Below are 22,882 nucleotides of genomic sequence, written 5' to 3'. Positions count from 1 at the left end.
AACCGGACATTTATATTTTGAGATTGGGAAGAATTATTATCTGAAAGCATATTAAATAAACATCCATGTTTGAAAGGACAACTCCATCCATGTTTTAAAAGACGACTTCATCCATGTTTTATAAGTCGACTCCATTCATATTTTAAAGGACGACTCCGTCCATATTTTAAAGGACGACTCCATCCATGTTTTAAAAGTCGACTCCATCCATGTTTTTCTAAGACTCTAATGTAAGCTAGATATATAAGCTAGTTGACATAAACGGTTTTCTTTAATATTCGAACAGATAATTTTTTCCCCGACTCATTAATAATGGGTGAAAACCCCTGGTTTTGTTTTCCATGAAAGAACTCAGAGCTGGGAACTTTTGAATGGTAGATATCGGGATTATTGCTTGATCTCCTCTATTTCTTAATCTCCATATTAAATAATTCTTCTTCTCCTCTTGTTATCAGTCTCAAGATTAATTAACCGATCGGGATTAAGGATATCCCATTCTAAAGTTTCAAGCTCAGGAAGGATAAATAATCCAGGTATTAGAGCAGCTAAACATATTTTATATTGTGTAATTCTATTCATACTCAAGTCTATATTTTTACAAGGCTTTTTAAAATTACTTTATCTTCCGCCAATCTCTTTACTCAATTTTTCCCCAGCTCTTTTCAACAACTCAAAATCTAAATTTCCCTCTTTTTATTTCTTCAAATTGAATCCCCCCTCCCCTCCCCCTTAACTGTAACCAGTAATCTACCAGTAATATGGCTTTCAGAAAACTAATAAAAATAAAAATATAAATATAAATGTTTATAAAAATATTTTGGATCCATATTTTTTAAGTAATATTGAACTCTTTATATTAATGTATTGACCAAGAGTTTATATTATATAAAAGGTGTTTTATTATATTTCAATCAAAGTATATCTTATTCTTCATGAGATGTTTTACATTTTCTATTTTAAGCGAAAACTTAACTTTCTTTTATTTTCAAACAAATCTTGTGTCCGTGCATAGTCAAAATTAATTTTTTTCATAGCTTAAGAAGATGTGGGAGGGGGAGGGGGCGAGGGAGAAAGATGAAACCTTTTTTATAAAATGTATACTCTTGATAATGTTTGTGTGTATCTTGCTGTGATGAACTGAATTCAATATTCTACAGGGTGTGTCTAGTGTCTAGTTTCATATGTCTAATGTCCACATACTATCTAGTGTCAAATGTTTAATTTCTATTGTCTACTGTCTACCGTCTCCGTCTACTGTCTTGTGTCTAGTGTCTACTTTCTAATGTCTAGTGTCTATTGCTACCGTCTACTGTCTAGTGTCTACTGTCCACTGTCAACTATCTACCATGTCTACTGTCTAGTTTTAACAAATGTTTAAAAACAGCATTTATTCTATTCACATAATCAGAAATAACAGAATAAATTCTTGATAGACAACCTGCACATTGATTCTACCCTTTATATAATAGTTTTTTCTAATACAATGTTATATGATTGGTTACGAAAATAACATTGTCTTTAAACATTTCTATGTAAAAATAATAAATATTTGTTAATTGTTAGTTTAAAGCAAAACGAGTTAACTTACATTAAGACGAAATCCGCCATTACTATATTGACAACACGCACGCTATTTCACGTGTGAGTTATGAGCAAAACCTCAGAAATTTAAAGCAAAGAAATATGATAAAATGTCAACAAAAATCCAAATGAATAATGAGGCTAGAGCCTAATACATTGCCCAATGCATTTAGTATAGCTATTATGCTACAACTTTCAAGAGTGAGTTTCCGTGTCAAAAATAAAGCTTTTAAAAAAAATCCAAAATACTCTTACAAATTCTGATTAAAATAGAAATCCGGAAAACCATCTTATTTAATAAGCCAATTTTTAAAGCTACAAAGTGTAGACCACAGTTTGTAAATCCCTCCTGCGACAGTTTAACCTTTCCAACACAATAAAACGTCACACTTTAAGCCCCAGGACTTTATTTAGTGGATGCTAAAGCCAAATATGTTTTAATTGAGATCATAATGACGTGAAGACAGAATTACAGGGGCCCAAAGTCGTGTACGAGTGCCACGGTGATGGTTTACGGGACTTTGAAGTTATTTTGCGAATTAAAAGGCTTAGTAGGCCATTACTGTGGGTACATGGCGGGTCTGCAGTCTGCACGTGCTCCCCNCCCCCCCACCTCCATATTGCAGCTTACTCACATTAATTACAGGATCGATTTACAACTTCTTCATGTTTATTCTTAATATGAGTCATCAGATAAGCTGACGTAGATGAAGCGTTTTCATAAACCTCTCAGGGAAATTAACTTCCTTAGTTTCCAATATTATTATTTACTTCTTCAGGTATCCTGTATCAGTTTCCATATACTCATATTCAATACTGGAATATTTCAAACCTTTATGGCAAGTTTTCATGTGTTCCTTCAGATTTTCTGAAACAGTTGCTATATATTCACGGTCATCGCAAGGATTTCTTCACTTTTTACAAGTCTATCTAATGTATTCACTACATTATAGTCACATTTATTTTACTTTTGATATGTATCTTCAAGTTACCAGTTGTAGTTGCTGAATATTCACCACACACACAATATGGCATGTTACTGCTTCATGTTTACTCTTAATATGTATTTGTAGACCAGCTTCCATTTTATATGTTTTTTAGATATACTCACAATAATTAAAATATCTTACAACTTCATTCGCTTTGTCAGATTATCGGCATCAGTTGCAATATGATCACATTTATCACATGGATATCTCACTGTTTCATGTTTGTATTCAACATGTTTCTTCAGGCTCCCTCGCGTAGTTGCCACATACTCACATACAGAAACTACATATATCACAAGGATAAATAACTTCTTTGTGTTTGTATGGTTCTAGTTGCAACTTTTAGCTTACTCAACAGTCATTCCATCTTTTCCTTTTACTCAACTATTCACTTTTCTCATTAAATCAGCTGCTTGGGAAATGCTGATATTTCTTGAAAGGATATTGTCTTTCAACTGTATTTTAACTTATTGTTCTCCATTAATATTTTCACATTTTTTAATCATTCCTCAATAATTCCGAAAATTATTAAAACCAGAAATAATAAAACTTTTATAAACTTACTATTTTCTCAGAGTTCTCGCCCTCTCTCTCCCCCCCCCGCAAAAAAAAAAGAAAAAAAGATTAAAACTTTGTCTAGCGCAGTAAACAAAGAGAAGTTGTTAATTGAAAACTTGTCTTTGATTACATTTATATGTTTCTCTGATGTTTGTAAGATTGGTAGAAATAAATAGGTTGTCAACCTATTTGGTAGAAATCATAATTGAAATAAAAAGTCGTCTTCATTGTATTGATCATTTTGTCGCTAATTCCAAAAACGTAATTAAAAAGTAGGTTGAATTCAAACTAATAAGTAACTTTTCCATTAGATTCTGTATTTACTGACTTTACGTTTTCCTCCTGTATATGTACAATAGAAGATGGAAGAATGTCTTTCTGTACATATACAATAGAAGTTGAAAGGAATCTCTTCCTACACATGTACAGTAGAAGATGGAAGGATTTCTTTCTGTACATGTACAATAGAAGTAGAAAGGAATCTCTTCCTGCACATGTACAGTAGAAGATGGAAGGATTGCTTTCTGTACATGTACAATAGAAGTAGAAAGGAATCTCTTCTTGCACATATAAAGCAGAAGATAAAAGGATTTCCTCTGTATCATGTGCAGTAGTAGATGTCAGGATTTTTTCTGTACATGTACAGTAGAAGATGAAAGAAATCATTTCCTGCACATGTACAGTTAGGATGGAAGGTTTATTTTTCTGTACATGTACAGTAGTAGATGAAAGGAATCTCTTCCTAAACATGTACAGCTAGGATGAAAGGTTTATTTTTATGTACATGTACAGTAGAAGATGAAAGAAATCTCTACCTGAACATGTACAGCTAGGATGAAAGGTTTATTTTTCTGTACATGTACAGTAGTAGATGAAAGAAATCTCTTCCTGAACATGTACAGCTAGGATGGAAGGTTTATTTATCTGTACATGTACAGTAGTAGTCTAGTAGATGTAAGGAATTGAAAAAGGTGCATAAAGTTTAACAAGGAGATATAATATATTATTGTAATTATAATTATAAAGATTTAATCACACACAAAGATATAAATACAAATATAAATGGTGTAGTTTAAATTTGTTTAAATAAATTTTTTTTGAAAATACAGGTTTCCAAAAGNTTTAATATTATTACAGGTGTATAAAGTTTAACAAGGAGATAATATTATTACAGGTGTATAAAGTTTAACAAGGAGATAATATTATTACAAGTGTATAAAGTATAACAAGCTGGATAGTTCCTATCTATGGCTTGTATAAGACGGTCAACCTGCTTATATACTTCCTTTATGTAGAATATCAACCTACCACCTGAATACAGACAGGGTGAGGAAGAAAATAATAATTTAAGAAATTATGAAAAAGTTTTCAGTTGGAATAAATTCAGAAGAGTTGAAACCAAATCTGTTTTCAGAATTTTTCTTAGCAAAGAATTGCTTTTATACGTTGTTCTTTTTTGTAATGACTATGATTCGCTAATTTAAAAACTTTTCCCGGTTTTTTTTCGGAAAAAAGCGTTATTTCACAAAGTAAAACAAAGTAAAACAAAAACCGTTAGTTTAAAGATTTACCTGAAGAACAGGTTGCCACCCCTTCCTCAAACCTTTCTTTAGCTGCCATCTCTTCCTCTAGCTTCTCTAAAGCTTCCATCCCTTCCACAAGCCTTTCTTTAGGTGCCACCCCTTCCTCAAGCCTATCTTTAGCTGCCATCCCTTCCTCAAACCTCTGGTTAGCTGCCATCCCTTCCACAAGCCTATCTTTAGCTACCATGACTTCCTCAAACCTCTGGTTAGCTGCCATCCCTTCTTCAAAATTCTCACCAATAGCCACCAATAATAGTCTTCCAGTATTCATATTGTTGTTATTATTATTATTGTTATTATTATTGTTGTTGTCATTGTTGTTGTTGTTGTTGTTATTGTTGTTGATATTGATGGTATTGGTAAGAGTGAGAACTGTATTAAGCATAGTAATGATCAAGGAGAGGAATCCAAAGGTTGCAAATTCTCCCTCGCTACCTGAAACAACAGGCAGGTTAAATTCATCTACTATAAAAATATTCAGGGATTTTTACTCTCATAGATTTCCTAAAATTATCTGGAATTGGTACAGCTGTCAGTAAGAAAGAAAATATAATGGTACAGTTCAGTGAACAGGAGAATATAATGGTATGCTCAGTAAACAGGAGAATATAATGTTCAATGCCAGTGAATAGGAGAATTAGCACAGTTCAGTAAACAGGAGAATATACCGGTACAGTTCAGTGAACAGGAGAATATAATGGTACAGTTCAGAAAACAGGAGAATATAATGGTACTGTTCAGAAAACAGTAAAACTTTTCTGAACAGTCAATGTCTATTTGAGGTAGGTATATTCAAAATAACATTAATAAAATAGATGAGACCTGTTGGACAATGAGAACTGGAGCGCCCCAGGAAATCTGCAGCTTCCATTATTACTAATTAATCTGGTTTTTTATTCTAAAATTTAAAAATTGAAAGAGTTTCTCACAAACCTGACAGTTGGGAGAGACAACTTAATGATCGTATTTAATCTTTGATAACGATCTAATAATGCTTAAATTATCAACAAAAAGATGTGGTATACAAGGTGTCTTGCACGAAACATGACAGTTGGTGAATATCTTAGAATGTCTTCTTTCATAATTTGTTAAATTGTTTGACACCAAAGAGAAGATTAATAAACATATCACAATATATATGGCAGTTTCATTTCGATCACAGATTGAGATATTTTGGAGTAAAAGATTTTTCTACCCAACTAAACAGCAAAAAGTCTTTAGATCTTATCCAGTATTTGGAAGACGACATTCTAAACTATTCATCAACTGTCATGTTTCGTGGAACACCCTGTACTTCCTAAAAAGCATTTTAAAAGTTTAACTTTTCTTTACCATACGAACACCTAACTTTTAATACAGGGTTACCCACAAAGGACGATACTGTAAAGACGACTTGAAATTCTTTCAATATGAATTTACTTTTTAGATATGAATATAATCTTATGACTTATTAAAATTAGAAAGAAAGAAACAAGTTACAGTTGCAGTGAATCATAAATGTAAGGAAACAGATATAGTTTGAGGGGTTTTTGAATGAATCATTTAGATAAAATGTAAAATACTATACTTTAAAGAAATTCTTGCAGAAAATACCAGGTTTTTCTTAAATTATGTGGCGTAGTTTGGCTAATGAAAGCTTGAGATAATCCAATATGATTTGGTACGCTCTGTATCTGTATTCTGTAAGTAAAAGTGTTTAGACAGGTAGGACGGATGTAATCCTCTACATAGCTTGAACTAAAACTCAAGAAGTATATTATCACAAAGTTTTATTAGGTTTCCTACATTAAGTTTTAATAATAAGGATAATTTCATTCATGGTAATTAATGGCAAAATATCCAAACTCAAATATAAATTTGATTTAGAATTTTTAAACTTCGAGATATCTTCAGTTTACAAACTTAAAACTCACACTTAAACCATGAAGCAACAGGTGGTTTTCTACAGCACTGGCGGAAATAAAAAATTTAAAATAAAAAAGTTTAAATGAACCGTGTTAATCTCACTATGCAAGGGGTAATAAAAATAAGATTTATTAACTGCTTGCGTTTTTTTCTTTTGTAAACAGTTCTATTTTCTTGAACATTTTTTTTATTTTCTATTTGACAATTCTAAAGCTTGGATCACACTGTATTCTATACACAGGTAGAGAAACAGTTGCTTCAAGTTGGAGATTAGGATTTCNCAGAGCCCGTTCTCTCCATAATAATGTTTAAACAGTGGCCGTGTTGTTCACGTACTTTGGGGGACGATAGTTTGGCCGCTAGGTGTCTCACGCAAAATTCTTATCTGATAGATAGATAGTTCTTACGAGAGACATCTAGCGGCCAAACTATCGTCCCCCAAAGTACGTGAACAACACGACCACTGTTTAAACACTATTATGGAGAGAACGGGCTCTGTTGTAGGCGAGTATACGCATAATTGTGTTTGGCATTTCTTTGGCGGTCTGAGAATTCTCCACCAATAGTTTTAATCAGTGACGTCAGAGGGTACGGATCTCCCCCCGTGCCGTATCGACCTTTCATTCGTGCGCGAGCCTCGTAGCGATACCCTATTCAAGTACCCATGATTCCCTTATTCATACCATTCCCTGCCATTTCCAAAAGCGGATATATGCTCCTCATAATAGAATGTCGCTACGAAATTTAAATTTCAGAGGACCATTTTGTTTCACTAAAGCATCTTCAATTCTTACTTAAAATACATTATCAGTCTATGAAGTCCTAAATAGCGTAGGGTTACAATTTCCAGTAACTACTCAAGACATTTAATATTCATGAACGTGCAAGTTTAAAATCTCAGTTTCGAAAATATTAATAATGTTAATACATGCTCACACCTGTCTGATCATAAGATTTAACATTAAACAGAGATGATTACAACCTTAGATACTAATTTCAGCAATATTAATTCTCGCCCAAAGAAATAATTGTTAAAAATAAAATTTATTTAATATGGTGTTGTGAGTATCACAATTTAGAAGACTAAATCCAATAATATCCGTCATTTACATAACAGCCGTAGATCATCTCAAGCTTACGTCACAAACACGTGAACATGTTTACCAGAAATAATATCTGTTCTACCACGTATTAGATCATGTTTAAAACACGTGTAAGACCATATTTACGTGTAAGATCTTGTTAAAAACACGTGTAAGATCTTATTAAAACCCCGTGTAAGATGACATTTAACACATTATAAATAACATTATATACGTTAGATCACATTCCAAACGCGTTATATCATTACAATCGACATATATAACATATGATATAAGATCGCATTATACATTTGTTAAATATACCGTTCTCATGTGTTAGATCACATTCAACACGTGTTACATATCTAATTTATCACGATAGCTCCAATTCGACAGGTAATATCATGTGATAGAGAACATTCAACAAGTGTTAGGTAACCTTCAGCACATTTTCAATCACATTCAACACGTGTTAGATCACTATCAACACGTGTTCGATCACTATCAACACGTGTTCGATAACTATCAACACGTGTTTGATAACTATCAACATGTGTTAAATGAAATTAAAACAAAAATGTACAACAATTTCCTCCAGCTGCATGTCAATAAGTTTGCGAACAAGGAATTGATTGTACAATACTTAATGTTCTATAGCAAGGTTGTTAATATTATTATAGAAGTGTTTATAGCACATTCTGTACACAAGCTTGAGATTTGTTATGTACTATATGGTTTACACGGTGATTTCCTCCAGTACAATACTTTTTATGTACAGTATGTTCTGTAGTGTAGAAGAAGGGTACAGTGTAGAGTCCAGAGATTTTAAGTTGGAGAACTTAACTAAAGCTTGATGTTCACGTAGAGACTAGAACTCTAGCTTGATGTTCACGTAAAGACTAGAACTCTGACTTGATGTCCAAGTAAAGACTAGAACTCTAGCTTGATGTCTCAGTAAAAGCTAGAGTCTGAATCAAGTTGAGTTTTGAGCTATGTTGCCAAGTCATGGGGTGTACTGTATAGATGATAGTACACAGAACATGAACAGTGTACTTTCCAGACTTGAGTACACAGTACATGGTATGTGTTGTTTACATGGTTGTTTATTAGCTAGATGATGAACTGGAAATATCTTCTGCTTTCAGCATGACAGGCTGAGCTATACTACTTCCAAGTTTCTGAAGATCCAACTGTACTCGGGCCTATACATTGACAAAAATTAAATTAATCTATAAATCAAGGTTTAAGTCCAGATAACAATAATTTACGCATCCGAATCCACATTGCAATTAATCCATCAAAATATGTTCAAGTTTTGAGTATTAACAATTCTAGAATAACATTTTCGTGATAATGTTCACCCCTCCCCCCTCTTCGAAAACCATTTCCAGGTACTGGAGGGAATTCTAAGGTTTGAAATCGCAATAAAATTGCACGAGGTTGCGATAAAGATGAACCTAAGATAAAATGAATATTACAGCGGAGATTAAAAAATATATATCTATTTCTTAAGACTAGCGTTATAAGTTGGAAAATACAGAAATTCTATATAATACATTAAAAAAATGTCACATATCCCTTAATTAGTTTCCTCAAATCTGCTTTCAGAAAATATACAAAAATATAAACCCCTGAAAATTAATTTAAAAATATTGGGAATAAGTTTTGGAGTTCAGCCAACATAACAACCCGTCCGTTCTGTCCGCGTGATTTTAAGTCAGAATAAATGCTTTGCGTCGATCTTAAATCATTTAAAATACATCTAAACAGATACTGCCCTTCCCCAGATTTTGAGGGACGAACTTAATTTCTAGTAGCTTTCCATTTCTCAAGTGCTGTGTCTGGTTCACAAAGGTACCCTTGAAAACTCTGTTTAATGATAACCAAAATTTTCTTCATCAAAATTTATAAGTTGAGATTTTGGTTTCGCTAAGAAGTGACTTGCGCAGTTCTGCGTCATAAACAATGAGGGAAAATGTCCGAATTATACACGGTAGATCATCTATATTTTGTCTAGCTGTATGTACTAATGAGTCTGTCAACTGTATGTATGGGGGAGGGGGGGGGGGGAACCTGTAGATCATCTATATTTTGTCTTGCCGTATGTACTAATGAGTCTGCAACTGTAAGTATGGTAGGGGGTACCTGTAGATCATATATATGTTGTCTAGCTGTATGTACTAATGAGTCTGTTACTGTATGTATGGGGGGGGGGGTACCTGTAGATCATATATATGTTGTCTAGCTGTATGTACTAATGAGTCTGTCAACTGTATGTATGGGGGGGGGGGGGGGGGGTACCTGTAGATCATCTATATTTTGTCTTGCCGTATGTACTAATGAGTCTGCAACTGTAAGTATGGTAGGGGGTACCTGTAGATCATATATATGTTGTCTAGCTGTATGTACTAATGAGTCTGCAACTGTATGTATGGGGGGGGGGGGTACCTGTAGATCATCTATATGTTGTCTAGCTGTATGTACTAATGAGTCTGTCAACTGTATGTATGGGGGAGGGGGGGGGGGGTACCTGTAGATCATCTATATGTTGTCTAGCTGTATGTACTAATGAGTCTGCAACTGTATGTATGGGGGGGGGGTACCTGTAGATCATATATATGATGTCTAGCTGTATGTACTAATGAGTCTGCAACTGTATGTATGGGGGGGGGGGGGTACCTGTAGATCATATATATGTTGTCTAGCTGTATGTACTAATGAGTCTGTTACTGTATGTATGGGGGGGGGGGAAACCTGTAGATCATCTATATGTTGTCTAGCTGTATGTACTAATGAGTCTGCAACTGTATGCTTAAGATCAACCATCTCGAGTTTAAGTTTTTCTAATGAAGAGGAAAGGCTCAAGGATCTGAAATATAAATTAATAAAAAATAAACTAAAAAATAGGATGTTTATGAAACTTTCAATCGCTCGACTAGATTTCCAGAATTTATTTTTAAAAAATATTTATCTATTAAAAAAAAACATATCTTTCATTTTTCTTGCAAGTTTCATGTCATCTGAAGATAAAATCAATTTTTAAAATCAAATGTCCATTTTGCAGAAAACCAAACGTGTTCAGTTCATTTGACGATTAGCATTTCAAATAAAAGAAAGAAAAAATGACAATCCAGTCATAACCGGTAGCAAGTGGAATGTACGTCGTCTTTGTTAAGTATATTCTAAAGAAAAATCTTAATTTTCTGATTAGAAAGTGTTATGTCTATTATATCTCCTAAAATTCACATTTCCAGAGTTATTTCATGCACAAAATGCAAAATTCTTTGCGCATTTACTAATTTTTAAAACTTTTTGCTCCGCTTTATATTGCTAATAATAATGACTGTATCTGAAAAATAACAGTTAATGAATCATTCAGGGATGTATATTGTATATTTTCTCAAAAAATAATTTACCCTCTTTTAAAAATCATTTTTTTCCCCAAAAAAGTTTTTTTTTTTTCTAATCGCAGAATTGAGAAAAAAAATGAATTTTCGGGTAAAAATGTAAAAAATGAAAAACTTGCCGTATGATGCCCCATTTTTCATTTTCCCCCAAATCATCAAAAATCTTTCCCCCTCCAGGGGAGGTTGAAGGGGGGGGGGGAGGAGCAATACTGAAAAATATACACCCTTAAGTGTCCAAGAAGACAAACCTGCATTCCTGACCCAGCTTCTCGACTATCCACTCGATTGCTGCTTTCCCCTTGTTGCTGTTTGATGAGACGGTGTTGACGATAATGTTCTCCATGTAGGATGTGAGAGGAACTCCCTGGACTGTTACAACGGTTTCCTGTTTCATCACCGTCCTACCAGCATCCTCAGGGTGGGGTCTAACAACATAAAACAGTAAATAAATCATACACAAATTAAACTTCATTTCGTACATTATAATAGAATTTAATAGACAGGGAGAGTAAAGTTCCAGGTACCCCCCCCCTCTTAATACTCTACGTACATTTAACAGTTTGTTTTGAATCTTCATGACAGAAAGAAATCTCAAGGATTATAATAATTCTCTTTAAACGTTTCTTTAAAATGTGAATATTTACAAATTTTTGTTCTGAGTTAGTTTCCTTTTTTAAATTGACAACCAAGTTTTTTGTTTGTTTATTTTCTGCTGAATTTTTAATATTGATTTTTATAGTTATTAAATCGTAAGAACTGAAGAATGTCAATACAGACCAAAATTTATTTACAAAAAATGTGGAACTATCATATTTTGTGTTGAGATTGAACAACAAGTTTCGTAACGTAATTCTGGTTAGTTTATGATTTGTGGCTACCAGAAAACATTCATTTCCCAAAAGTTTTGAATTGAGAAACTTTGAGAATTTTTTTCTCTGATGATTAAATTTTCGTATATTTTCTAGATTAGAAAATAGTTATATCTTTTTACCTCTTTAAAGGAGTCTTGAAAACTTGTTCACTAATTGTAAAAGCTTAAGATGTCCATTTTTTATAATTGGTAAAAATATATGTAAATATGTTAAAGTAGGGTTAAAAGAAAAGATTAAAGGGAGTGTTCGCGAAAAGTTTGAGGGAAAATAGACTGATTTCCATTTTGATCAATACTAATTTTGTTTTACTTTTATCTGTTGCAAACACTCCCTTTAAAAAGAAATTTTAAACAAGCGTAAAAAGTCACCTGTAGGTCATTTTTTCTTGCATATTCACGATATTAGAGAAGGAGAGATTTCTTGAGTGCATCTCCATCACACGCTCACTGGGATTCACCATTGAGTATTCATGCGCATAGCAGACTCTGTAAATATTAATCAAATAAACAAACTCACTGTAAAAGCATCATAATAAAAAATAAAAAATTAAAGAAAACTATAAATATTATTTTACAAAAAGCAGGTTAAAAACATCAAGTTTGTATAATCAATTAAAAAGGGAGAAAATCGACCCCTAACATGATGTACACACAAGTTTCTTTTGAACAATTCCAACTAGATTTAACAGGTTTGTATATATTTTTTTCTTGACTAGCTTGGGGAAAAAATCTATTTAATAAGCTTATTTTAGGGGAAAATGATTTATTTTTAGACAAAAAGTATGAAAATCCTTGCCTTTGGAATCATATTAAAAGACTGTTTATTTGAAATTGGTTCCAAACTTTAATGAAAAAAAAAACAAAATAGATTATTTGTATAACTTACTTGTTTGCTCCGAGTATTCTCTGGGCCCAGTCCGCTAGCCCCCAATCTGATGATATGATTCTATTCGTGTGTAGTATACCATTCTCAACCTTCCTCTCAACTACATCAGTTCCAATAACAGCCTAGAGTACAAGTATACATATATTCTACCAGCTCAAGTGCTAGTCCTTGCTTTCCACATTTTAAAAGACCCTTTGCGGTAAAAATTTCAAAATTTCGAAAAAAAATCAATAAAAAAAATTTCAACCAATTTGGTCGAGCCGGTTGGCCAGCTATAGCTAACATATAGAGGGACCAAAAGCGTTAGTCACGCTGCTGAAAATGAACCATCAGGTTTCAAGTCAAAACACCTAAACTTTTTTTCGGAATATATTAATATGCAGGCTTCTGAGTTATAATTCAAATTTTCAGAAAATGCCACCAAGGGAATTTTAAGTTAATCCATTTTAAACTCAATCGTAACTGTAGGTTCAAAGATTAATCAAGATTATTCTGTTTTTTTTTTGATGGCAGGGTCCCCAAATTTTATGAATTTTCCTTAACAGTAATAAGACATGTCTTAGCAAAAAAAATCAAAGCTTTAAGTGAACTGTATAATTGACCAATTACTGCCTAGAAAAGACTTATTAAAGTAAAATCAGTAAAAATTATATAAAAAATAGAAACGGGGGGGGGGAAGATGTTAACAAGTGCAATCTGTAGTTTAAATTCAATGAAAAAAGAATTGTTCATGGATCACATGTAAAAATCACTTGAAAGGTTTTTTACCTGATTATGTGGATTAGGGTATTTCTGCCACTGCCCTTCAGTCACCGTCTCCCAACTATGGCTGAAGATGTGTTCAGAAGTCCAGATTCTCATTTTAAGATGTTTATTAACCCCCTGGTGGACTAAAATCTGGATATATACCCCTAGTCACCTACCCTATACGGAGGACGGACTGTAAAGGAAGACTTTTAGGAATCCTTGTGTACTTTCTGGAATCAGGGATAAATTAACCAAAACATTAAACATTTAAAAAGTTTAAAATATAAATCAAATATTTGACTTTTAATCTTCACAATTTTATTTGCCAAAAAAAGTTTTTCAGAAATGAAAAGTCCCTGGTTTTCCTACGTCAGAGGAAACAGCAGACATTCACTGAGTCAATGCATGAAATATATTCTTTCATAATGTATTTTCTTCTAATAAGTTTTATGTAAACATCTAAACTTAAAATTTCTACAATGAAAACATTTAATTGAAGATTTCTTGAAGTTTTTTCGTAAAAAATATGTTATAAATACGATAACAGGAATTACAGACGGTTGTGTGTATGGATAGACATTAGACCAGCATTAGACGTTATCTAGCGGCTAGATCGAGCATTAAACTAGAGATTAGTCATAACTTTAAATGTCGTCTTTTATAATAATTTAATTTTAACCTACAGGGAAGGGAAGGAGGCAGGGGGGTGGCTCCCAGGAGCGTATGAGGGCATTTGTTTAGGGGGGGGGGCACAATTTGCCCCCGGCTGTTTTTTGCCTCCCCCTCCCTGGAATTGTTTTTGTTTACCATAAGAATACACCAAAAAGACTACATTTTTGGGTGAATTACAGGGTGTCCCAATAAACATGGGAATTCAGTACGACGAATTGGATATCGTCTTTGTTATGAATTAGCATTGTAATACCTAATTTCAAAATCCATAATAGTATTATGTCTGCTAGAGTTTATTATATGAAAAGGGTAAAAGACTGTAAATTGATGTGTCTATAATGCATAGAATAGAATATATAGAGAGGAATTTACTGGAAAAAAGTGTAAAACGGCCATTTTGTTGTACTGTTTCCATACTGCAGGTGTACTTCACATATTTATGCCGTATAACCTGGTGGACCCTGGAATATCATTTTATAGAAAATATAAAATTATTGTTAAAAGAAAACCAAATTNCTATTTTTTGTGCACGCTAGTAGCTGATTGCGCAAATTGTTGTTTTTTCGCGCAAAACTGATGCGCAAAGAAAGAAAAATTTTGCGTTTCGTTCCGCAAAAATTGCGCAAAAGTTTTGCGAATGGAAACCCTAGTAATTGTATACTGCAATTTTCTTGTTTTACGAAGTACAACCGTATGCAGTCAAAATATAAACAAACAAAATGTGAACATAGCAGACGAAACTCTCACAGTTATACAGCTTTCTCAGTAGGTATCACTAGTATATATTAAATCAAAGAATTATCTTAAAAGACGATTTCGAATTCGTCACTGAATTCCCATGTTTATTGGGACACCCTGTACTAACCTTATGGAGCCTATAGAGCCTTTCCTTTGCTTGAAAAACTAACTTTTTAACTTTAGAAATTTATCACTCAACTCCATCACAGCTAACTAAATCAATAATCACAGCATCATTAAACATTATATTTTCACTAATAAACAAAATTTCTTCTGAAATTTATAGATAGAATTTACTTCATCTACATATTCACCAACTCTGCTAAGCTTCAATTTTCTGGGATTTGCTTGCACAAACATTTCAATGATTTTCTCAGTAGAGAGCTGAGACAGCCTTGAAGGGTGTAAGATCGTTAAGTCTGCTCTCCGTCATAGTTCTCATAGTGGTTCCATCGGGATTCCTCCCATGCAGAATTCCTCCCACTTGATTCCTCCCATGGGATTCCTCCCACCAGGATTCCTCCCACACTATAAGTTTTTTAAAATCAAGTTGTATATTTAAAAAAAAAAATATTTTAGATTAGTTTACTAATTTTCTTTTGGATCAATATTTCCTTTCTTTTAAAAATACTTCCTCTTCTAAAATATTCTTTCCTATATAAAATCAAGAATGGCGTGCTAAAATGCTTAATTGACCTTCTCGTAGTGCATACTGGTTCAGACAGACTAAGTATTAAATCATATCACTATAATATAATCAAATGCAGGGATCTTATCAGGTGTGGATCCTTAGTTAACAACTGTGGGAGGAATCCTCTGCGGGAGGAATCCTGTGTGGGAGGAATTCCATGTGGGAGGAATCCTGTGTGGCAGGAATCCCATGTGGGAGGAATCCTGTGTGGGAGGAATCCCGTGTGGGAGGAATTCTGTGTGGGAGGAATCCTGTGTGGGAGGAATCCCATGGGAGGAATCCCGTTTGGGAGGAATCCCGTTTGGGAGGAATCCTGTTGGGAGGAGTCCCATGGGTGGAATCCTGTTGGGAGGAATTCCATGACTACCGTTTACTCATATGAAATATTTTTTTGCTCATTTGAACTATTTTTGGTTCATTTAAACTAGTTTTTTGATCATTTGAACTATTTTTTTGCTCGTAAGAACTATTTTTTGGAAGGTCTGAACTATTTTTGCCTCATTTGAACTATTTTTTTCTCATATTAAATATTTGTTGGTTCATTTAAACTAGTTTTTTTTGGCTCATTTGAACTATGTTTGCTAGTTTGAACTATGTTTGCTAGTTTGAACTATGTTTTCTAGTTTGAACTACTTATTGGTACATTTATTTATTTTTGGCTCATTTTGAACCATTTTTTATTAAAAGTTCAAAAATAACAATATATTTCAAATGAGCAAAAAAATAGTAAAATAGTTCAAATGAGCTCACAGAATGTTATCGTTTGAACTATTAGTCGTTTGAACTACTAAATTACCAGGTGCAATAGTTCAAACGAACATAGTTCAAAAAGTCAAATAGTTCAAATGGCAGTATATTTCAAACTAAATAGCATCAATTTTTCAGGTCATATTTGCAGTCGCATCCTTTATGTGTAACCCCGTATATATTAAATATTTCTGATGGGAACCGACATTTCGGGATATCCCCTTCAAGAACCCCCATATATTGCATTGTTCGTTGACTGCGTTTACGATCCCCATCCCCCTGCTCCCCCGCCCCCGACAGCCCCCTGCAGTTCCTTCTTTTCAACCAAACAAAAAACAATCTATTTTCGATTTCAAAATTATACAGTGTTTAAAGACTAATTACTTAAGAGTCGGGGTAGTCCGCGGGAGGGTCATGAGATGGCAGGCGGCCATAAGCCACAACATTTTCCCCTTCTGTATGCCACATTTTATCTTTTGTTTTCCGCCACAACCGTGAGGGAGGGAGTCCAGAGTTCCTCAAATAGTAATCACCACCACCCAAATCTGTTTTGCGGCAAGCGCACTCTTCAATTGGTAATCTCCACCACCTCAATTAGTAATCACCGTAAAATTTTGTTTTCTGTGATTTGAATTTAATGCACTTTTAACACAATTTTCGACATCTATCGGGGTTTTATGGCATCTGTATTGACTTAAACTAAATTTTCAAATTATTTTCAGATTTGTTTGGTCAACAAAAACTGAGAATCAAGGCACAGTTCATTTTAGCCGAATCTTAGATCCAATTCGCCACTTTAATGACTGCNACCTTTAATTATCACACATAAGTGGGTAATTACTTTTTTTAAGGTTAAATTTTTCCAACGTTTTTATTAAATTTTTCTCTCTCATCATAATCAGCATCTATGTATAATATGAATATTGAATAACCTCTTTTAATCCAAAATCATTTTCTTAAACTCTTAATTCTTTCCTTTACTCACTTCATCCTTTCATCTTACTTCCTTTATCCTTTCATCTTACTTCCTTTATCCTTACATCTTACTTCCTTTATCCTTACATCTAACTTCCTTTATCCTTACATCTTACTTCCATTATCCTTACATTTTATTTTATTTATTCTTACATCTTACTTCCTTTATCCTTACATTTTATTTATTTATCCTTACATCTTACTTTCTTTATCCTTACATCTTACTTCCTTTATCCTTTACTTCCTTTATCCTTACATTTTATTTATTTATCCTTACATCTTACTTTCTTTATCCTTACATCTTACTTCCTTTATCCTTACATCTTACTTCCTTAATCCTTACATTTTATTTTATTTATCCTTTCTTCTTGCTTCCTTTCGTCTTACTTCATCTATTCTTTCTTCTTACTTCCTCTATCCTTTCATCTTACTTCCTTTATCCTTCCTTCTTACTTCCTTTATTCTTTTTTCTTACTTCCTTTATTCTTTCATCTTACTTCCTTTATCCTTACATCTTACTTCCTTTATCCTTACATCTTAGTTCCTTTATCCTTACATCTTACTTCGTTTTTCCTTTCATCTTACTTCGTTTATCCTTTCATCTTACTTCCTTTATCCTTTCATCTTACTTCCTTTATCCTTACATCTTAGTTCCTTTATCCCTTCTTCTCGGTTCCTTTATCCTTTCATCTTACTTCCGTTATTCTTACATCTTAGTTCCTTTATCCTTTCTTCTCGCTTCCTTTATCCTTACATCTTACTTCCTTTATACTTTCATCTTACTTCATTTATCCTTACATCTTCATTCCTTTATCCTTACATCTTACTTCCTTTATCCTTTCATCTTACTTCCTTTATACTTACATCTTACTTCCTTTATCCTTACATCTTTCTTTCTTTATCCTTTCTTCTTGCTTCCTTTCGTCTTACTTCATCTATTCTTTCTTCTTACTTCCTCTATCCCTTCATCTTACTTACTTTATCCTTTCATCTTACTTCCATTATCCTTCCTTCTTACTTCCTTTATTCTTTTTTCTTACTTCCTTTATTCTTTCATCTTACTTCCTTTATCCTGACATCTTACTTCCTTTATCCTTTCATCTTACTTCCTTTATCCTTACATCTTAGTTCCTTTATCCCTTCTTCTCGGTTCCTTTATCCTTACATCTTACATCTTAGTTCCTTTATTCCTTCATCTTACTTCCTTTATCCTTATATTTTAGTTCCTTTATCCCTTCTTCTCGCTTCCTTTATCCTTACATCTTACTTCCTTTATCCTTACATCTGACTTCCTTTATCCTTACATCTTACTTCATTTATCCTTACATCTTCATTCCTTTATCCTTACATCTTACTTCCTTTATCCTTACATCTTACTTACCTTTATCCTTACATCTTACTTCCTTTATCCTTACATCCTACTTACCTTTATACTTACATCTTACTTCATTTATCCTTACATCTTCATTCCTTTACCCTTACATCTTACTTCCTTTATCCTTATATCTTACTTCCTATATCCTTTCATCTTACTTCCTTTATCCTTACATCTTACTTCTTTTATCTTTACATCTTACTTTCTTTATCCTTTGTTCTTGCTTCCTTTCTTCTTACTTCATCTATTCTTTCCTCTTACTTCCTCTATCCCTTCATCTTACTTACTTCCTTTATCCTTACATCTTACTTCCTTTATCCTTTCTTCTTTTATCCCTCATTCTTTCTTCTTGTGGAAGATGGAAAAGGCCGAGAAGGATTTAAATGTAAGTGAAATTCAGTTTTAGATAAGAAGGAGGGGGGAGGGGAGTTTTCTTCTTACAACGGAAAAAGGGGTAAGGGGGCATACCCCCTGTTTAAATATGTTTAAAATGATTTATTTTTCGTTAAAGACAGAAACCTGAGAAGACATAACCTTGTCACAAGGGTTCGTAACTCGTAGTTAATATTTATATTCTTGTATTCAGACATAATTTATAAACAGTTTTAAGCGGAAACAAAGTCTTCTTTGTTTAATATATTTACTATAAATAACGCCACAGATAAAGGATTTATAACTCTTATTATAATTCTTAACGAAAAATTTATTAATTCATTTATATCACTATTTATTAAATCAAATTTCTTCATCTCTGGAGTTGCCAGCTGTGCACTGTTGGAACACTGGAAGCATCTTACTCATTTTCTTCCTTTGATCTGCCATTGCTTTCTCTAGATCTACCACTTTTCCGCCTCCTCCGTTATCACTCCGTTTCTTTCTGCAGTCACTCGAGTAACGTCCTATTTTTCCACAATTATAACAGGAAAAATTGATATTTTTCCTGTTGTTGCTTCTGTTTGTTTGCAACTCTTGTTCCTCTTGTCTGGTTTCTCTTATGCCATTGCACTGGATTCCTTTTACCCCATTCGGCCAACTTCCTGCAGTCTCTCTTCATATGACTTGTACCTTTGCAGTAAAAACAGATATTTTTGGGCTGCATTGCATGGAGATCTCCATAACTTTCCTCTTTATCTGATTCATCGGATACTAAGCCAGGCATCGCGTTTACCTTCATAGGAACTTGCCCTGTTCTCTACATTTCATCCAGCTGATGATCCAGTACTGCTTTAATCTCACCCTCATTTTGCAGTACTTTGGGCATAAACTGTAAACACATTCTCCACAGTTCACAGTGGTTCAACCCCAAAATCATTGCAGTCTTAAACTCTGACAATGTTCTCTTGGCTGGAGCGTATCCTTGTAAACATAGCCTTAACTTGTCAGCGTAATATCTCCTGGGATCTTCATTCTTTGTCTGTCTTCTGTTGATGTATTCCAGTTTCCTGTCTTCTTCATCTTTACCTATGAGAATTTCTTCAATAATTAAGCAAAGAACTCTCCTGTTTCATAATTAACAAATGCTAGTCCAGATCCTGTAGGCTGCAACAGTACTCCTGTCTAGCCCCACATGTGGTACATGACAATAACATCCCTTTCATTGCATCATTTGGTATTGTTTCCCAGTCATGATTGGACAAATGATCTTCCAATTTCGCACACCAGAGTCCAAAACTAAAGAACGAAAAGTTTTGACTTAAATTTTAAGTTCATGGTTAAATGCCACTTCTGACTTAATTTAAACCTGAACTTTAACCGTGAGGTTAAATATTTAACCCGAAATCGACGAATTAAAATTTAAACACAGGGTTAAAATCTTGAAATCCTGCATTTTCCCTATTTGTCTATTATTCAATCATCATTCAGCTGAGAAAGTGGCATTCAACTTTACGATATATTTAAAAGTGAAAACCTTGTTAAACAAATTTCACGTTTTAGATTAATTAATTTTTGCATGTAAACCCAAAATACGGTTTTAACTCAAAATATGTTTTGTTTTCGGTTACGTAATCAGCTGATTAGCGATGGTTATGTAATATTCTCCGTAAATCCTTCTCTCTGATTGGTTCAGATTTTCCCGGGAAATTCAAATTTAAAATTGAGAAAGTTTAATATTTAAGTAGCTATTCATTATTTTACAGAACTTTTAACCTCAAACTTAAAATTTGCGCATTCTTTAGTTTTAGACTCAGCTGGACATTTCTTTGTGATTTCTGGCATATTTCAGAGCCTTTTCTATAAAAGCCAGGATTCTTTTCTTAAGAGCAGTCTCAAATCTACCTAGTTTCTCATAGGGGTCCTCATTTGCACCTCTGCTTATCACCCTTGCATCTAGGAAATCTTTACTTTTCTGGTTTGCATATGCAAGCTTGGGTTTCTCTAACATTGCTGTTAATCTTGCAATAGGATCCTGATTCTCTGGTTTTCCATTGTTTTCCCATGTATTCACATACGATTTCTTTTCTTTCTTCGTCTTTACTACATCTCTTTGCACTGCTCCAACTATTTCCTCTAAAGCTTGTTTTCCTTGCTCCATTTGTTCCCATTTCTGCATTATGACCTGGAACTCTGAGAATTGGAGGTTTCTCCCTCCTCTGGCTTCGGTCATGCTTATTTCTATCTCTAAACCTCCTCACAAGATAACCTAGTGTACAATGATTCCACAGTGTACAGTGATGCTGTTGCTGCCTCGTTTTCAAAGATATCTCCACCTCTTGTTTCTCTCAGTACTACGTTAAACCAGTTACTCACTTGATTTGTCTTTCTTGGAGCTCTAGGCATTTAAGATGGGGTCCTTGATTCTTGCTGCTGCTACCATTTTTGTTGTAAATGCCCTATTCCATAACAGTTTCCCAAACACATATCTATCCAGGTACAATTCAGTTCCACTTAGCTATTAATGTCTAAACCCAGACACAATTTTGTCAGCTATTAATGTGAACAAGGACATGAGCTAGTAATCGATCAATGCCAAACCAATGGTCGCGATTAGCTATAGTACAGAGTCTCTATAACAACTATATTTCTCCACTTTAGATTCGAATTGGATCTTAACAGCGTAATTACAAGTAATGGGATGTTATATATAACATAATTAAGCAATCCTATTATGATTTACGTATTTACTAATTGACACATTTAGCTATTTATGTACAGCGTAATTTATTACGAGCCTCTGTATTTGCTAAATAACAACAAATGCACTTAATTATTGCTTTAAATTGTCTTCCTCTTTCATAGTTTTCCTTGTTCTTGCTGTATGATCATAATTTACTCTGGTTGGTTGGATAATCTTACAATGCATGCAACGGAAATGTGTTATCAAGTATTACGTAAACATGCAGTTCCAATTCTATAAAGGGCTAAAACCCTAAAACTGTGACCACTTTGATTTTTAAATGTGCTGTCTAATTATACCTTTTTATAGGAAAGTACAAAAACGCCAAAACAGAAACCCCTAAGAAGACCAGGGTGGGAGGCGCCCCGAATTTCTGATCTGAACAGATGCATCTTTATGTATATATTTGCTAAATGTGATCATCATGTTCTTGGAAAAAGTGCTGCCGACTGCCAAGCCCAGAGCCTAAAACTTAAGATAGAGAATCGAAATGAAAGTCAGTACAGGAAATCCTGTTTTATGAATGGGGTCAGGCAGTTTTGTAGATACCAGTTATTTTTGTAAACGAATATTATTTCATGTGGTTTCATTACTTTCTCTGTTTGGTTTCTGATCTTAGAATTAAAATCTACGCAAATGTAGAGACCCCAAAAAGAAAACTATGAATTGTTTTGTTCAACGATATTCTCTTAAATTTCCGGCTCGGAGCAGGGAATCTATACAGAGAGAGAGAGATGGCAACTTTGCAACAATTCTCTNTCTGAGGGAAAACTTGTTCAGTGTCTGAGAAGGAAGAATGTGGCTGTTTCTATTTTTGTATTTTCATTATAAAGAAATTATAATGATGAATACAGTTCTATATGAAAAAAGAATTGTAGTACAATTTTTGAAAATCCAGAAAGCTGAAAACGGAAAAATTCAACGAATTCTTAAATTGTTAATTTTCATTGTGGACGAAAA

General features: G+C 33.6%; 4 protein-coding genes across 4 annotated transcripts in view; 1 reads left to right on the top strand and 3 right to left on the bottom strand.

The window, feature by feature from the left end:
- The window catches only part of LOC111706440 (mothers against decapentaplegic homolog 6), a gene marked incomplete in the record, with an annotated part of 3,079 nt that extends 2,076 nt beyond the window's left edge, over positions 1–1,003 (top strand). The window contains 1 exon segment of the mRNA XM_023479318.1: positions 770–1,003. Within this exon segment, the coding sequence (XP_023335086.1) occupies positions 770–868 (99 nt within the window).
- A 3,247-nt stretch (positions 1,004–4,250) lies between these two features.
- Positions 4,251–5,792, bottom strand: LOC111706437 (hybrid signal transduction protein dokA). The gene is made up of 3 exons (XM_023479315.1): positions 5,534–5,792; positions 4,700–5,146; positions 4,251–4,439 (listed from the first exon to the last, which is right to left on the bottom strand). The coding sequence occupies exons 1-3, from the start codon at positions 5,580–5,582 to the stop codon at positions 4,297–4,299; spliced, it is 639 nt and encodes a 212-aa protein (XP_023335083.1). The 5' UTR covers positions 5,583–5,792; the 3' UTR covers positions 4,251–4,296.
- A 1,855-nt stretch (positions 5,793–7,647) lies between these two features.
- LOC111706432 (PRELI domain containing protein 3A) lies at positions 7,648–13,835 on the bottom strand. The gene is made up of 6 exons (XM_023479311.1): positions 13,631–13,835; positions 12,863–12,984; positions 12,346–12,462; positions 11,354–11,530; positions 10,453–10,567; positions 7,648–8,900 (listed from the first exon to the last, which is right to left on the bottom strand). The coding sequence occupies exons 1-6, from the start codon at positions 13,721–13,723 to the stop codon at positions 8,805–8,807; spliced, it is 720 nt and encodes a 239-aa protein (XP_023335079.1). The 5' UTR covers positions 13,724–13,835; the 3' UTR covers positions 7,648–8,804.
- A 5,593-nt stretch (positions 13,836–19,428) lies between these two features.
- On the bottom strand, positions 19,429–22,378 carry LOC111706436 (uncharacterized). The gene is made up of 2 exons (XM_023479313.1): positions 21,085–22,378; positions 19,429–20,268 (listed from the first exon to the last, which is right to left on the bottom strand). The coding sequence occupies exons 1-2, from the start codon at positions 21,410–21,412 to the stop codon at positions 20,000–20,002; spliced, it is 597 nt and encodes a 198-aa protein (XP_023335081.1). The 5' UTR covers positions 21,413–22,378; the 3' UTR covers positions 19,429–19,999.
- Between the last annotated feature and the right edge of the window lie 504 nt (positions 22,379–22,882).

Source organism: Eurytemora carolleeae, unplaced genomic scaffold (genome assembly GCF_000591075.1).
Source record: "Eurytemora carolleeae unplaced genomic scaffold, Eaff_2.0 scaffold438, whole genome shotgun sequence".
Lineage (NCBI taxonomy): Eukaryota > Metazoa > Arthropoda > Copepoda > Calanoida > Temoridae > Eurytemora > Eurytemora carolleeae.
Note: the sequence above shows the minus strand (reverse complement) of the source record. Positions and strands in the feature narration are given on the sequence as shown.

What these genes read in the sequence shown, in the direction of transcription:
- LOC111706432 (XM_023479311.1), bottom strand. Translation starts at nt 13,723, where the DNA reads ATGAGAATCTGGACTTCTGAACACATCTTCAGCCATAGTTGGGAGACG. An exon ending in AGAATACTCGGAGCAAACAA is followed by an intron (nt 12,463 to 12,862) that starts GTAAGTTATACA and finishes TAATATTTACAG; the next exon opens with AGTCTGCTATGCGCATGAAT. An exon ending in AAGCTGGGTCAGGAATGCAG is followed by an intron (nt 10,568 to 11,353) that starts GTTTGTCTTCTT and finishes TTTATATTTCAG; the next exon opens with ATCCTTGAGCCTTTCCTCTT.
- LOC111706436 (XM_023479313.1), bottom strand. Translation starts at nt 21,412, where the DNA reads ATGACCGAAGCCAGAGGAGGGAGAAACCTCCAATTCTCAGAGTTCCAG. An exon ending in GGACCCCTATGAGAAACTAG is followed by an intron (nt 20,269 to 21,084) that starts GTAGATTTGAGA and finishes AAATTCTCATAG; the next exon opens with GTAAAGATGAAGAAGACAGG.
- LOC111706437 (XM_023479315.1), bottom strand. Translation starts at nt 5,582, where the DNA reads ATGGAAGCTGCAGATTTCCTGGGGCGCTCCAGTTCTCATTGTCCAACA. An exon ending in CAGTTCTCATTGTCCAACAG is followed by an intron (nt 5,147 to 5,533) that starts GTCTCATCTATT and finishes CTGTTGTTTCAG; the next exon opens with GTAGCGAGGGAGAATTTGCA. An exon ending in GGTGGCAACCTGTTCTTCAG is followed by an intron (nt 4,440 to 4,699) that starts GTAAATCTTTAA and finishes GTCTGTATTCAG; the next exon opens with GTGGTAGGTTGATATTCTAC.